The following is a 13,413-nucleotide window of genomic DNA, read 5'->3' on the forward strand; positions in this document are numbered from 1 at the left end:
CTTGCTCTATCTTTGCACTGACATCCCCGCATGGACCTTGCCGCCAAATCCTCACAGTCCTGCTAGATGCCAAGCCGATCTGCATGACCCAACCTCGATGTCGAGCCGATCTGCAAGACCCAACCCAGATCACGTCCTCTCCCTCTCTTTCCTCGTCCTGCTCGAATCAGAGTGTCGTTGTTGGGTATACAAGGAACGCAGCTGCGATTTCGATTTCGATTGAAATTGAATTTTTGATTGTTTATGTTTTGGGAGCTTTATCGATTCAAATGGAGGAGAAAGATGTGGTTGCAAGTAGTGGAATTTGGATGGAGAGCTTTATCAATTGAAATGAAAAAAAGTTGTGATTGGAATCTATGGAGTTTGGACGAAAAAAAATAGACAGAACAGAGGTTTCAGGCAGGAAAAAGAAATAGAAAAAGAAAAAAAAAGAATTAATTTTATTATTTTTATTATCCTACTTCTAATCCGATACTGCACCAAACGCTTCACTAAGTTAGTCCTGCTTAGTCTAATCTAACCCAGTCCAACTTAGTCCCTGAAGCTAGTCCAGTCCGAGATAGTCCGGAATTATTAAAGAATGAAATTAGCCTAAATTTTTTTCTTAAATCAATTTTTTTTTAAATAAATATGTAGATTATTGTAAATTAATTTTATGAACATTTTAATCTAAAAAATTTTAAATTCCGATAAACATTTCGCATTTAGCCCGGGGGAAAGCTGGGGGGTATTTGGCCCAGAAATAGCATTTGGCATTTAGCCTAAAATTTTAGCATGAGTTGAAGAGTGTTTGGGGGGGTAATTTGGCTTTTAGCCCAGGAATGGAGATGGTCTTAGAAGAAGCCCTAAAGCAGTGGATTTGAAATTTTTCCCCAACTCCCCCAAATCAAATTGGCGAAAGCGAAATCAAATCAAATTAGGGATTCATAGAAAAAGGAGAGGGACAGTCTCCGAGGCAAATCTATAAATCACTCACAAACAACTCAGCTTCCTACTGTTTTCACACTCACCGCGGCAATGGATCGGCAGCCTCACGACTACTCCGCCATGGCCTACGCCCAACAGCGCCAGGCAGCCACCAGCCTTCAACAGCAGCAGCAGCAACAACAACAACCGCCCCAACAGCAGCAATTCGGGTACCCGCCCCAAACCCAACAGCTCCACGGTGGCCCGCCGCAGTTCGTGGGTCCCCACCCCTCCCTCCAGCAACAATTCCCTTATCATCCCCACGGGCCGCCGCAGGTCCTTCCCCATGCGCCGCCGCACCCCCACCACCTACCTCCTCCGTCCTTCGCTCCCCACCTCCCCCCTCCGTTAGTTCCATCACCCTTCCACGCCGGGCCCACCTACGACTCTCCCCAGCCTCCGCCGGCGGCTCCTCCTTCTGACCCGGAGCTTCACAAACGGATTGACAAGCTCGTCGAGTACTCCGCCAAGAACGGCCCGGAGTTCGAAGCCATGATCCGGGAGAAGCAGCAGGACAATCCCGATTACGCCTTCTTGTTCGGCGGCGAAGGCCACGGCTATTACCGATACAAGCTCTGGCTATCAACCCGGGCTCCGGGCGGGTCTTTTAACCCGGCTGGATTCCCATCCGGGTCGATGCACATGCTACGCCCGCCCCCAAACCCAATGATGAACGCGCCGCCATCTGCGGCAATGATGGGAGGGCCTCCGCCGCCGTATTTCTACGAGCAGCAGCGGCACGGGCAGCCATTCGGGGTTTATGGGCGGGCGGACTACGACCAGTCACCCTCCAAGCCCTTCAAGGGGCTCTCGGGACCGCTTCCCTCTGAGGTTGCAATGGAGCTCAATAATGTGCTTATGACGTTGAATGGGACCAAAGAGTCGATTAAAGGAGCAAAATTTTGGTTTATGCAGCGGTCGATATTCGCGCCGGCATTGGCTGAGGCTCTTCGGGAGAGGCTGTTTGGCTTGGATGATTCTGAGAGGCAGCTTCATGTGATATACCTTACAAATGATATTTTGTTTGAAAGGTAATTCTAATGGCGCATTAATCATTCGTGGTAATTGCAGAATTCTTGTTTGTTTTTGCTCGCTTAACTGTAAGTTATTGCTTTATTGCTTTTGCTTGGTATGTTTTTTGTTAGAGTAATGCAACTCTGAAAAGATAAAGTTTTGTTTTTTGAGCTGCGCCGGCATGTTTTCTGGAAACAGTTGCTTGTGTAATTGTCTTGTTAATTTCTTATGAATATGGATAACTGTCACTGATATTTCCATTAAATCGTTGAAAGCTTCAATCCCATTATTTGTTATAGCTCACACTTCTCAACAACACAGTTAATGGGTTGGTGCTTGGGTGATGTTTGTTTTCCGTTGTGTGAAAAAAAACGCCTTTGAACATGTTTGTGCTATTATGTAGGGATAATGTCCTGGTGAGTCTACCAAACCCACAAAAACAACGGAATTTAGAAACTACAACCTGAATTTCTAACTTTATTCAAGATTAATACTTTAGGAGTATCTTGACCATATCCTTTGGAGCATCCGAGAAGTAACCTATAGTCAACACCACAAAAATGTCAATGATACTCCAAATGGAGTATCCGATACATATTGGAAGGTTTCGTGGGGGTGTAGGTATCCGATACTCACCATTGTCCAATTTTCAAGTATCGGTATAACAGACGGAGTTTGGGGGGCCGGGTGTTTTGACGGGTGCTAGCTGTGGAAAACCACCAAAACAAAAAAGTTACTTTTTTCACAGGGAGGATGGGTGAACCTTTCCGGGTTTATATATGCCTTTTTCTGTTGCCACAGGTTTGCAGATCAACAGATCATCTATAATTTTGTCATAACTTTTTTTTAAAGCTCCGTCTTTTACACTTAAAAGGCTCTATTTTTGTTTATGCGCACTATAATCCTTCTAATATCTAGCCTCGAGTCTAGTTTTCTGAGTTTATGGTGATAGTGTCAGCAAAGAAGTTAGAGGTTTCTTTTTTTGTTTACCTTTTTGTTTTCTTTGACACAGATGCTTGATGTAGTGCAAATAATTCTTTGACAGTCCTTTCTTTGCCTTTGAATTTACAGCTCGCATCGGCGGGCTGGTGAAGGCCTTGATAATGAATCACATGCACTCAAACCTATCTTAGGTTCCATGCTTGCAAGGATTTATCACAACCCCCAAATCACAGAGGACAGTCAATTGAAGTTGCAGCAAATTTTACAGCTGTGGGCTTCTAAGAACATTTATGATCAGGATACTATTGATGCACTAAGGAATGAGATGCTTGGTGGACCATCAAGTAATTCTTTTACGGGGCTTCCAAAAGACTTATCCACTGCTTCAGCAGATTCAGTAGCAGGTAGGCAGTAGGCTTCTGTGTTGTGTGTATGTCTAGGGCCTAGGCTACTAAATTTCAGGCGACAGGGCTTAATAAACTGGTGTGGCCTATACGTTAATTATCTTTTTCTTTATCTTGAATGCAGTATTGCCACCACAAACAACAAATCATAACGTATTTCAATGGCAGCTGGATACACAAAGCTCTGTTTCCAGTTCCCATGATCAAGATCACCTTGATAAACATGCAGTTCCTGGCCAAGGCATGCCACTGTCTCTGCCATCCCAGCAATTTCTTCCAAATTCAGTCCCTCCTGTTTCTTTTCCTGGGTCCATGCCCATACCATCTTCCGTTCAACCAGCAAACCAACAACCCACATCCCATTTACTGTTAGGTCAACCTGCTAGTAGCGGTGAGAAGTTGCCACCATATCCGTTGTTCCCACCTGGTCTTATTCCTCAGATGGTCAGAAAGATGCAGATTGGCAGTGGTGTACCATACTCACCGATGAGCCCTTTGGACATTCCAACCGTTATACCTCCATCTACTGTTCCTCAGTCAGAAATTCTTGAGAGAGTGTCGAAATTCTTCAAGGAGATTGGAGAAGTTAACCCTTCTGAAGGGCCCCTTCATGATTCCGATGGTAGGGATGAGGATGATTATGAAAGAGAGCCTGCGGAGCGCAAGGGTGGAGCTTGCATCCCTCCACCCCCAAACCTGCAGATGGACCCCGAGACGGGGGCTTATGCTGATGGAAGTGTAGATAGAAAGAGTGGCTCGGGAAGGTTGGGATTAGGGGCCACAGCTAATCCAAATGAGGCAAGCCAGTACGACGATGTTTATTCTTCTTACAGGAAACAGAGAAGCACCAACTACCACTCATCCATGAGTGCAAGAGCTTCAGCAAGGTGAAAAACAGATCTGCTGGGAGTTGGAAAATGGCAGCTTCTTCTTCCTTTTTCCATTTTTCGAGTTTTTCTTTTCTTTTCGATGATGTATTCTGAGTGTCAGATTTTGGTTAATGTTAACGCATGTAAGAAATAGTACTGCAAGCATTTTACCTAACAGATAAATTAAGAGTTCTTCCAAAAAAAAAAAAAAAAAAAAAAAACAGATAAATTAATAGTCTTTTAATTCATGGAAAGTTTCCTTTCATCTATCTATTGGACATTTTGGACTTGGATTGGATCCTACGGGACAATTCCAGCTTCGCCCTTCTCTTCCATGAGAGAGGATCCTCGCCGGATCCTCTTTGTGAGGACCGGGATCCTTAAATTACATATGCGATCAGTTTTTGTCATGTACTGTTTATATTAATTTTAAATAAAAAAAATTACAATGATTTCTGATTGCACGATATATGATAAATAAATGTGATTTGAAGATTTCCAGAATCCCACAAAGAAGAATCCAGGATCTCACTCCTCTTCCACCCCCCAAACCCACGCCAGGCGGCTGTCCCCTCCGCATTTATGCATCTTTTACTATGTAATATTTTCTTTATCTATCTATTAAAATTATTTTATTTATCAAAACAATCCACTTTTTACTATGTAAAAAGATACGTAACATGACAAATTTTCAATCACGTAATGGGAAAAATAAGCATGAAATGCTAAATTATAAGTTACAAAATAGGTTTCTCTAATCAAATACGGAAACGGAGTACAAGTGATATTTTAACACTAGCTGACAATTCACACATCTATTTTTGTCTTTTATCCATTTTTGTTAATTTTTTAATATTAATTTTTTTTCAATTCATTAAATTTAACAGTTAAAAGTTAAAAAAATATATGTAAAAAGTAAAAATAAGTGTGGTATTATCAGAAAAGTATTCTATCCCGACAAAAGATGTTAAAAAGATTTTTATCGAATTCGCAACCGACAATACACAAAGGTAAAATTTCAAAAGGCAGAGCTTCCCAACGCTCCAATCTTTTACCCAATCACGTTTTGGTATGCCTTTCGCCCCCATCCATGGCACGTTGGAGGTTAGACTCACATTTCCCATTTCTCAATTTCCCAATTTTCCCATTCCCTTTGCTTCATTTCCGTTACTCTCTCTCCTTCCCCTCCAATTTTTTTTACTCTCTCTCCCTCTCTACACACTCCTCACTCCACTTCCTGGACTTCCTTTCTCTCTCCTTGATCCAAAAACCCAACTCAAATCCAGGTTTCATTCGATCCTATTTACTCTCGAATTGGATCGGTTTCGTGTTCTTCTATCCTGGGTCCAATCCAATCCCATCCCCTGTTTTTTTTTTCTTTCCAATTTTCCAGATTTGGGTTTTTTTTTATTCGATTTGCAGGTTTTTGGTCAAACAAGAAAAAAAACCCAAGTGTTTTCTTTCATCAGATTTATCATGTAATTTTGGGACTTAGCTGCCACTGAGTTCATTTGACACTGATCCGAAAACAGAGGATTTGTGTTTTGAAGCTTAGATTTGGCCATGGAGAAATGTATTGAGACAGAAGCTAGCTCGTTTTTGAGGTTGTCTTTCTATCTATCCTACTTTGTTTTCTATTGGGTTTATGTTACTTTTAGAAAGATTTTGGCTTGATGATTACAAATGTAAGGAAAGGACATGTTTTATATGTTAATGTGCATACATGTTTGCGAATTTTCGATGCCTTGAATCGAAAAATTGTCGATTGATTTCCTCAGTCTTGTTGTGTTTGAAATTTGAATGCAGTTTGTCCGCGGCCTTGTCGTATGGGGCTGCTTCCATGGCGATGGTTTTCATCAATAAAGCGGTTATTATGGAGTACTCACACTCCATGACCCTTCTCACAATGCAGGTATTACTTTAAGAGTACGAATGTCGGTCTTTTCTTCCTTGATTGTGCACAAGGACCCGTCTTTCGATTCCTTATTGTCCTTGTAATTTGCATGTGTTTTCTGCTTGGTTGTGCATAATGAGCCTTCTTTCGTTTGTTTATTGTCTTAGCAATTGGCAACTGCTTTGCTTATATATGTTGGTCGAAGATTTGGATACACGAGATCAAGAGGATTAGAAATGTCCACTGCGAAAAAGCTTCTCCCTGTGTCGCTTTTCTATAATGCTAATGTGGCGTTTGCGTTGGCCAGTTTGAAGGGAGTTAATATTCCCATGTATATTGCAATCAAAAGACTCACACCGCTTGCTGTGCTTGTAGCTGGATTCTTCTCAGGGAAGGGGAGACCCTCAATACAGGTTATTACACTTAACGATAGGATTAGTTATTCTTCTTTTTTCTTTAGTATTAGTGTAAGTGAAAACGAAACTTGTTCTGTAACGAGAGCAAAGTACTTTTAGTCTTCGAAACATATGATGTGAAAATTTCGGAAGAAACATGCACGATTTGACTAACACTGTAAGCGTAAAATGGAAGCTGGATTTACATTATTCTTTGCTATGCTTTCTATTGGTTCGGGCTTAGTGGTCTGGAATTCATAAGCTAAGATATTTTGGATGATTCAAATTATTATGGACTTGTCATTTTGTCGGTGCTTGAGATGTCTCCATGATGACAGCTTTGACCTGCTTGATGATAACTAAGATTACAAATCTATATTTGGCATCCATATTAGGAACAATATATCTTGTGACATAGCGATAGCTTCCTTATTAAGTTGACTTTATTAAGTGATGATAAAGGATGCTTGATTTCAAATAATCACCCGTCATAGTTTTTGTTAAAAATGCAAAGTTATTCAGAGAAGATGAGAAATATAGTGTGAAAGTCCTGACAAAAAGCATTTTCATTACCACTAAATTTGATGATACCGTGATTTAGGTTCAGCAATACTCAGTTCTCTTTCACGCATCAGGTGTGTCTTTCAGTAATATTGACTGCAGTTGGGGTTCTGATAGCTGCACTTGGAGATTTTTCGTTTGACCTTTTTGGATATAGCATGGCCCTCACTTCTGTCTTTTTCCAGGTAAGATGATGATGTTTTTGTTCATCCACGGTTCTGTGTTATACTTGTTTCGAATGGTATGTTATAGTAATTAAGCTCATACAAGAACTTCATTTTTTATTCAGACCATGTACCTTGTGTTGGTGGAGAAATCTGGTGCTGAAGATGGGCTATCATCAGTTGAGATCATGTACTATAACAGCTTTCTGTCTCTTCCGTTTTTGATGCTTCTCATTGTAGCTACCGGAGAATTTCCAAATTCGTTATCATTACTAGTTGCAAAGGTCAGAACCTTAACCTTTTCTTTATTTATGAATTCATTCCTCTTTATTTATTTGGGACTATTTGTAGATCCTTGGCTGCTTAAATTGTTCGGGAAATGGATTACTGTCTTTGACATCTAGTACAAGGCATTTCTTATCCAAATTTTTGATAAAAGAAGATAACTAGTAAATAGCATAAAATCAAGTCCGATAATGGCTTTCAACTTATAAATTCCAGTTGGACAAAGCAATGCGTTGCTGCCCGCCCATTTAGTTAGTAACCATGCAAAAAATTTCTTGGGGGACCTGGGGCTTATTGCTGTGGCACTGAGTTGCTGTTCTTCTTTCCTACAACTTTCATACATTATATGAGTCTATGACTGACATGTAATTTTCTTTATTTGCAGAGTAATTCCTTGTACTTTTTGGTGATCCTCATTCTTTCATTTATCATGGGCATTGTTCTCAACTTCACCATGTTCTTATGTACGATAGTCAACTCCGCTCTAACAACAACCATCGTTGGAGTCCTAAAAGGGGTTGGGTCGACGGTATGCCTGAACTACCTCTTCTTTTTCATAGATTAAATGACGATTTGTGGAAATTATGTTTTATTTCAATACAAATATTTGTATGAAAATTTGTCTATACGTGTTTCTCAGACCCTCGGTTTTGTACTACTGGGTGGCGTGCAAGTACATGTTTTGAATGTGACTGGACTGGTTATCAACACAGCCGGCGGAGTTTGGTACTCGTTTGCCAAATATCAACAGAGGAAGAGCAAGCCCGCAAAGCGGATTGCAGATGTGGAGGCTCATCGAAAATAAAACTAGGAGTGCAGCTCGGGTGGGGGAAGGAGGGGGGATTCGGTTTTAATCACGAAATTGCCATTTTTTTATGTAAATTTTGGCTAATGGTGTGGGTTTGCGGGTTTGGACCCGACATGGGGATGTAGTGTGGATTTGTGGATTTTGTTTGGTTTACATCAATTTTAAATATTGGCATTTGGCTGCCGCTCCCAACATACCATATGGTTTCTTATGCTTTGATTTTGGTTTTTCTTGAGTAGAGATAACTGTATATGGAAATTGGAAGGAGTACCGGGTTTAACCATATTTGGAACACCAGATGGTATTTTGCTTGTTAGAACGTAAGTAATTTGTTAATACTACGTGACCACGCAACGACACTTGAAAGACAGGTAGAGGAACAAGAATTTACAAAGGATTCATGGTGAAAGATAGGTTTCTTCAACAATTTGGACGATTGGCTGAGAGTTTTGATGTGAGCTAGTCATCTTCTGGCTCCATTGAGAAGTCTGGCTCTTCAGGTTTTAGCAACTTCGGCAGCTGAACATCCTTGGATTTTTGAGCTCCTCTCCTAGTGTTTGCAGCAAACCTTGAAGCCAAAATTGTGACACCAAGATTCTGTCTCACTTGGAAAGTATTCGAAGTTTCATTACCACTAGAAAACTCTTCCTTTTCTTCTTCTGTATCATCAGCCTCTTCGTCGTGTTTGTCGTAATTGTACGAGAATGACTCTGCCATGCTAAGGTTCTTCGCCAACATTCTCTTCTTGAACCGCCTCCACGCTACCTGAATGAAGCATGCAGCCCAGGTCCTCCAATGGTAGGAGTAGAAACGAAATGTGTGTTGTAACTTCTTGCTGTGGAGGCGCCTAAACTGATTCGCGACGAATTTTAGGTCTTCTGCTCTCAGCGCAAAGGCTTCTACTTCGTCGAGGGATTTAACAGTTCTTGTGGAAGAAGGCAAGTTGAGGGTTGATTTGGGAAGCAATGCCCAAGCAAGCAACTCTTCTCCACAAAAATCGCCGGGCCTCAAAGTGATTGAGTTGAAGAAACCTGTCCTGCCTCCATTTGTTGTGGAGCTCTCTAGTTTCCCTCGGATAACGAAAAGCATCTCTGTGACAGGGTCGCCTTCGCGAACAATGTACGTGCCCTGAGTACTTAATGAGGATACCAAACGCTCGCATATGGCGTCAAGTAGTTGTCCGTCCATCTGTGCGAAAAATGGGACCTGAAGATGACAGAATTGAAGCGAAAATCGTTACTCATTAGTATTTGCTTTACTATGATCAATCAGTATCAACATTCCTGTCCCATGATCAGAGAAGGCACTTACGCGTCGAACAAGATCTAAACACAAGTGGCGTTGGATATCTCGACGAAGATCAGTAGGCAGGGCATGTAAGATTGATTCTTCATCAACCCCTCGAGTGGCAACCCACTTGTACTGCACGAATCGCCTAACGCGCTCTTGCAGATCTTGGGGGAGTTGACGGTGTCTCATCCACTCCTCTGTGTCTCGCCGCTTGAGCCTCCACTCCTCAAGTCTCAACGTGATTGATTGCAAATAGGTCTGCATTATATCGAAAACATATCTTTTACAAAACTAAAAAATTATTAATTGTTTTAAACTGCAGAAAAGTGAACAGATTTCATCATCCGCACCTGCATATTTCCGATTAAGTGAGCAAACAGAACCAAACCCAAGATTGCAATTAGTATTGCAAATGACGTTTCCCCGATAAATGTGCTTGTACTCAAATTCTGACCATAGGAGCTGAGATATATTAAAACAGATTATATCAGAATCTGAAAATGTTGATCAAATTTCAGATTATATCAGAACCATGTACTGATGATCATACCTCAAGTTCTGCAAACCCCACCAAAGACAGTAGAAGTACTTCTCAAGAAACCCCGTGGAGACGACATTTTTCGTCAGTGCATTTGCAAATATGCCATAGTTGAAACTGGTGCTGGTTTCCGGATTGCAGTTACTAAACACTTGAGTACTGTTCAACCACGTCCGGCGGTTATCATTGTTCAAATTACCACAATCCAAGTAGCTGAGAAAACACTTCATGGGGCTAAATTCCCTTCGGCATTCAGACTTCCAGCACGTTGCATACCGTTCAATGGACAACAAGTACCACGATGCCCCTAAGATCTACAACGACAGACATTGTTCTAGCGTTCGTTACTGTGAGTTCTGAAGGACAATCTGAACTAAACTGATAAATTGCATGTAAACAAAAGAAGCTGCATTACGTACATGACTGGCTAACATGTAGAGTGCGAGATTATACGCAGCCCCCGCCCAGGCGGTCTTTGTGACTACACCAGTGGCTTTGATGATCTGAGAGCTTAATGGGAAAATAAGATAGAGTCTAGGAATATACTGAAGAAGTACAATCAGTACAAGGGCATTATTGGTAGCATGTGAGCTTCTAACTGCAGGTATAATAAACCATATCACAATCTGCAAGAAAAGAATATAAGAAATAGCATTGTTATTTCCAGAACTGTTGCAGGAACTAATAAAATCGAAGGAATCGGATTAAAAACAGAGAAAAAAGTATACGATGAACAAATCATGAGGCGCGGTGTTGTCTAAAATTACCATACAGAACGAAAAATCTCGAGGAGATCATAGAAAGTTGAAAAAAGAAAGAGCATATATCAATGTAAAAATATAATTATGGTGATGATTATTGCACCTGAGGGAGAGGCAGTGTAGCTATGAGATCTATGAAGAAATCCGTTCTCAAATACCTTCGAGCAATCTTCTTTGGATCCATAACAAGTTCCCCCCTCCCGAAAACTCTCGAACTCGGGGATACATAAGCTGTCCTTAACTTAATGAACATGTGCAACAGATAGAACATGTCCGCGAGAGTGCGAAAAAACGTCACAACAATTCCTAAATTCAAATCAGTTGTCATACAAGATGAACTACCGTCATTTTGCACCGAAGGGAGGTAGAAAAAAAGCGGATCAACGAACAATGCTACCAAGCAAGAAAAGAGAAAAACCCTGTTCCATTGCAGGAAAATGTCACTTCCCGGATCAAGAATTTGCTTCTTACGTGGCTCCTGGTTCTCTGAGAAAACCTTAAAACTCCCAAATCTCGGAGTTTTATTAGTTCGAACTCCGGTAGTAGTACTAGTACCACCATCAGGAATTAACAAGGGTGCTGCTGTTGATATTTTGTATGCAGATAGTGGCTCTTCTGAGTGTTTTTGGATATCACTTTTTTCCCAGGAAAACTGAACATCTTTCTTATCATGATCATAAAACCTGGAATTATGAAATTAAACACAATAATTAAGAAAAATTAAAAAAATAACAATAGAGAGTAAATTGTGAAATATGAAATTGGTTTTGTAAAATGGAGACAATACCTTAATACCTTGTCTTTCTTCAACTCCATGCTTGTAAGTTTGATAACATCAATATGCATCACATGCAACTAAAGGATCCAAAATGTGAAATGAAGAACAACAAGCGAGAAAAGTAAAAGTTCAACGACAGCATATTTTATGGGAAACATTTCCAAAATCCAAACAAATATATATGTCTATAAATATATATTAAACGAGCGTTATTCTTCACTAATTATATATAATTACAAAGAAGAGATTCGAACTTCGGTGAAAAGAAAGCGCATTGCACTAGTCAACATGGCTAAGCGTTTGCAAATCTAAATGAATATAAAGTGAAAAGTTAAGAGAGAGAGAGAGATGAAGCTTGATCCAAGGCTGAAACTTTGGGACGAAAAGATGTGCAGAAATCTGGGGGAGGGAGAGAACGTGAAGGACATGGATGTTTCGATTAAAGAACTTGAGTGTTGCGATTAAAGACAAGAGAGAAATATGTATTAAATTCTACGTTAGTAGATAGAAACTGCTAGCCATGATTTTTCTTCACACATTTTGGTTGACTTTTTCTTCCACCAATTGAAATTGGTTGAGGAGGGAAGGGATGCACGATCCAGTTGTGTCAAATTATTGATTAAATACTAATAAGGTCTTTTGATAATTTAACCAGATCTGAAATGCAATCCTAGCTCCACTCGAATCAAGAAATTATGAGGGTAAAGTTGCTATCAACTACACAACTTTATACAATTTCCAAGTTAAAAGTCTGAGGGTCTTACGAAGCGGTTTTTTACATTGTTATGGTGGTATATTACACTTTAATTTAACGTTACTATTTCAAGCACTAACATTACTAAGTATCAATGTAACCATTTTCTACAAAGCGTTTCTACTAAAAGCAAACGCATAAACAAAAAAGAAGACTATAAGCATTGACGGAGTTGGATTGTGACTGAAAAAAAGATGTTGGTGGAGTTGTCACAATTAAAGGCGTCATGTCTGGTCGTCTATTACGTTCAAGAATGAAGGTGTAATTGGTGGAGATGGATTGTCTGCCCTTCCTATCTCATGCCCTTCTCATCCCCTCTTATTTATGTGGTCACGATTAAGCCACATCAACATTTTATATTCTTATTGTTTTTTGTCTTATTATTTCTATAAAAAATTAATATAAAATGTTAACGTGATTTAACTGTCATAAAAAATAGAAAAATATGGGAATGGCATGGGATAGGAGGGCAGATAATTCATCTCCGTAATTGGTGCCCCAAAATGGCTATCGTACATTTCCACATTGAAAGCATATTGAAATTTGATTGAATAAAGACAGGTGGACGGATGGGATTGTTGATAGGCTAGACAGTAGACCAATAAACATGTCACACGTGTGTGCAGTAACAACGCAGCGTTGCTATGCTTCTAATGTTTTGGTATGAACAACGGAGCTGGATTGTCTGCTCTCCCATCACATACCATTTCCATCTTCTCTTATTTTTTTGGTCACGGTTAAGCCATGTTAACATTTAAAAAAAAATTTAATATAAAATATTGACGTGACTTAATCGTAACCACAAAAATAAAAGAAGATGGGAAGAGAATGAGATGGGGGACGGCAGACAATCTAGGTCCATCTCCATATATCATTAATTAATTCACCTTACAACTCAATTCCGTAGGTCATTATCTGTTTGGAGAGTGGACGCCCACCAAAATATAAAAGGAATTTACATTTTGAAATTTAAATTATTATTTTTAATTT

At 40.1% G+C, this 13,413-nt stretch overlaps 3 protein-coding genes across 3 annotated transcripts; 2 read left to right on the forward strand and 1 right to left on the reverse strand.

Moving 5' to 3' along the window:
* Nucleotides 1-820: 820 nt before the first annotated feature.
* LOC103456079 (uncharacterized) lies at nt 821-4,458 on the forward strand. The gene is made up of 3 exons (XM_008395708.4): nt 821-1,997; nt 3,052-3,326; nt 3,451-4,458. The coding sequence occupies exons 1-3, from the start codon at nt 1,018-1,020 to the stop codon at nt 4,215-4,217; spliced, it is 2,022 nt and encodes a 673-aa protein (XP_008393930.3). The 5' UTR covers nt 821-1,017; the 3' UTR covers nt 4,218-4,458.
* A 794-nt stretch (nt 4,459-5,252) lies between these two features.
* On the forward strand, nt 5,253-8,496 carry LOC103456078 (UDP-galactose/UDP-glucose transporter 7-like). The gene is made up of 7 exons (XM_008395707.4): nt 5,253-5,799; nt 6,002-6,107; nt 6,257-6,502; nt 7,120-7,230; nt 7,335-7,493; nt 7,880-8,023; nt 8,135-8,496. The coding sequence occupies exons 1-7, from the start codon at nt 5,759-5,761 to the stop codon at nt 8,297-8,299; spliced, it is 972 nt and encodes a 323-aa protein (XP_008393929.1). The 5' UTR covers nt 5,253-5,758; the 3' UTR covers nt 8,300-8,496.
* Nucleotides 8,497-8,587: 91 nt separating this feature from the next.
* LOC103456077 (probable cyclic nucleotide-gated ion channel 14) lies at nt 8,588-12,369 on the reverse strand. The gene is made up of 7 exons (XM_008395706.4): nt 11,679-12,369; nt 10,995-11,574; nt 10,550-10,756; nt 10,143-10,444; nt 9,943-10,054; nt 9,614-9,850; nt 8,588-9,508 (listed from the first exon to the last, which is right to left on the reverse strand). Exons 1-7 carry the CDS (start codon nt 11,735-11,737, stop codon nt 8,762-8,764), a joined length of 2,244 nt encoding a protein of 747 aa, XP_008393928.3. The 5' UTR covers nt 11,738-12,369; the 3' UTR covers nt 8,588-8,761.
* Nucleotides 12,370-13,413: the final 1,044 nt, after the last annotated feature.

Source organism: Malus domestica, chromosome 15 (assembly GCF_042453785.1).
Source record: "Malus domestica chromosome 15, GDT2T_hap1".
Classification (NCBI taxonomy): domain Eukaryota; kingdom Viridiplantae; phylum Streptophyta; class Magnoliopsida; order Rosales; family Rosaceae; genus Malus; species Malus domestica.

What these genes read in the sequence shown, in the direction of transcription:
- LOC103456077 (XM_008395706.4), bottom strand. Translation starts at nt 11,737, where the DNA reads ATGCATATTGATGTTATCAAACTTACAAGCATGGAGTTGAAGAAAGAC. An exon ending in AAGAAAGACAAGGTATTAAG is followed by an intron (nt 11,575 to 11,678) that starts GTATTGTCTCCA and finishes TCATAATTCCAG; the next exon opens with GTTTTATGATCATGATAAGA. An exon ending in GTTTAGATCTTGTTCGACGC is followed by an intron (nt 9,509 to 9,613) that starts GTAAGTGCCTTC and finishes TGTCATCTTCAG; the next exon opens with GTCCCATTTTTCGCACAGAT.
- LOC103456078 (XM_008395707.4), top strand. Translation starts at nt 5,759, where the DNA reads ATGGAGAAATGTATTGAGACAGAAGCTAGCTCGTTTTTGAG. An exon ending in GAAGCTAGCTCGTTTTTGAG is followed by an intron (nt 5,800 to 6,001) that starts GTTGTCTTTCTA and finishes ATTTGAATGCAG; the next exon opens with TTTGTCCGCGGCCTTGTCGT. An exon ending in TGACCCTTCTCACAATGCAG is followed by an intron (nt 6,108 to 6,256) that starts GTATTACTTTAA and finishes TTATTGTCTTAG; the next exon opens with CAATTGGCAACTGCTTTGCT.
- LOC103456079 (XM_008395708.4), top strand. Translation starts at nt 1,018, where the DNA reads ATGGATCGGCAGCCTCACGACTACTCCGCCATGGCCTACGCCCAACAG. An exon ending in AATGATATTTTGTTTGAAAG is followed by an intron (nt 1,998 to 3,051) that starts GTAATTCTAATG and finishes TTGAATTTACAG; the next exon opens with CTCGCATCGGCGGGCTGGTG. An exon ending in TTCAGCAGATTCAGTAGCAG is followed by an intron (nt 3,327 to 3,450) that starts GTAGGCAGTAGG and finishes TCTTGAATGCAG; the next exon opens with TATTGCCACCACAAACAACA.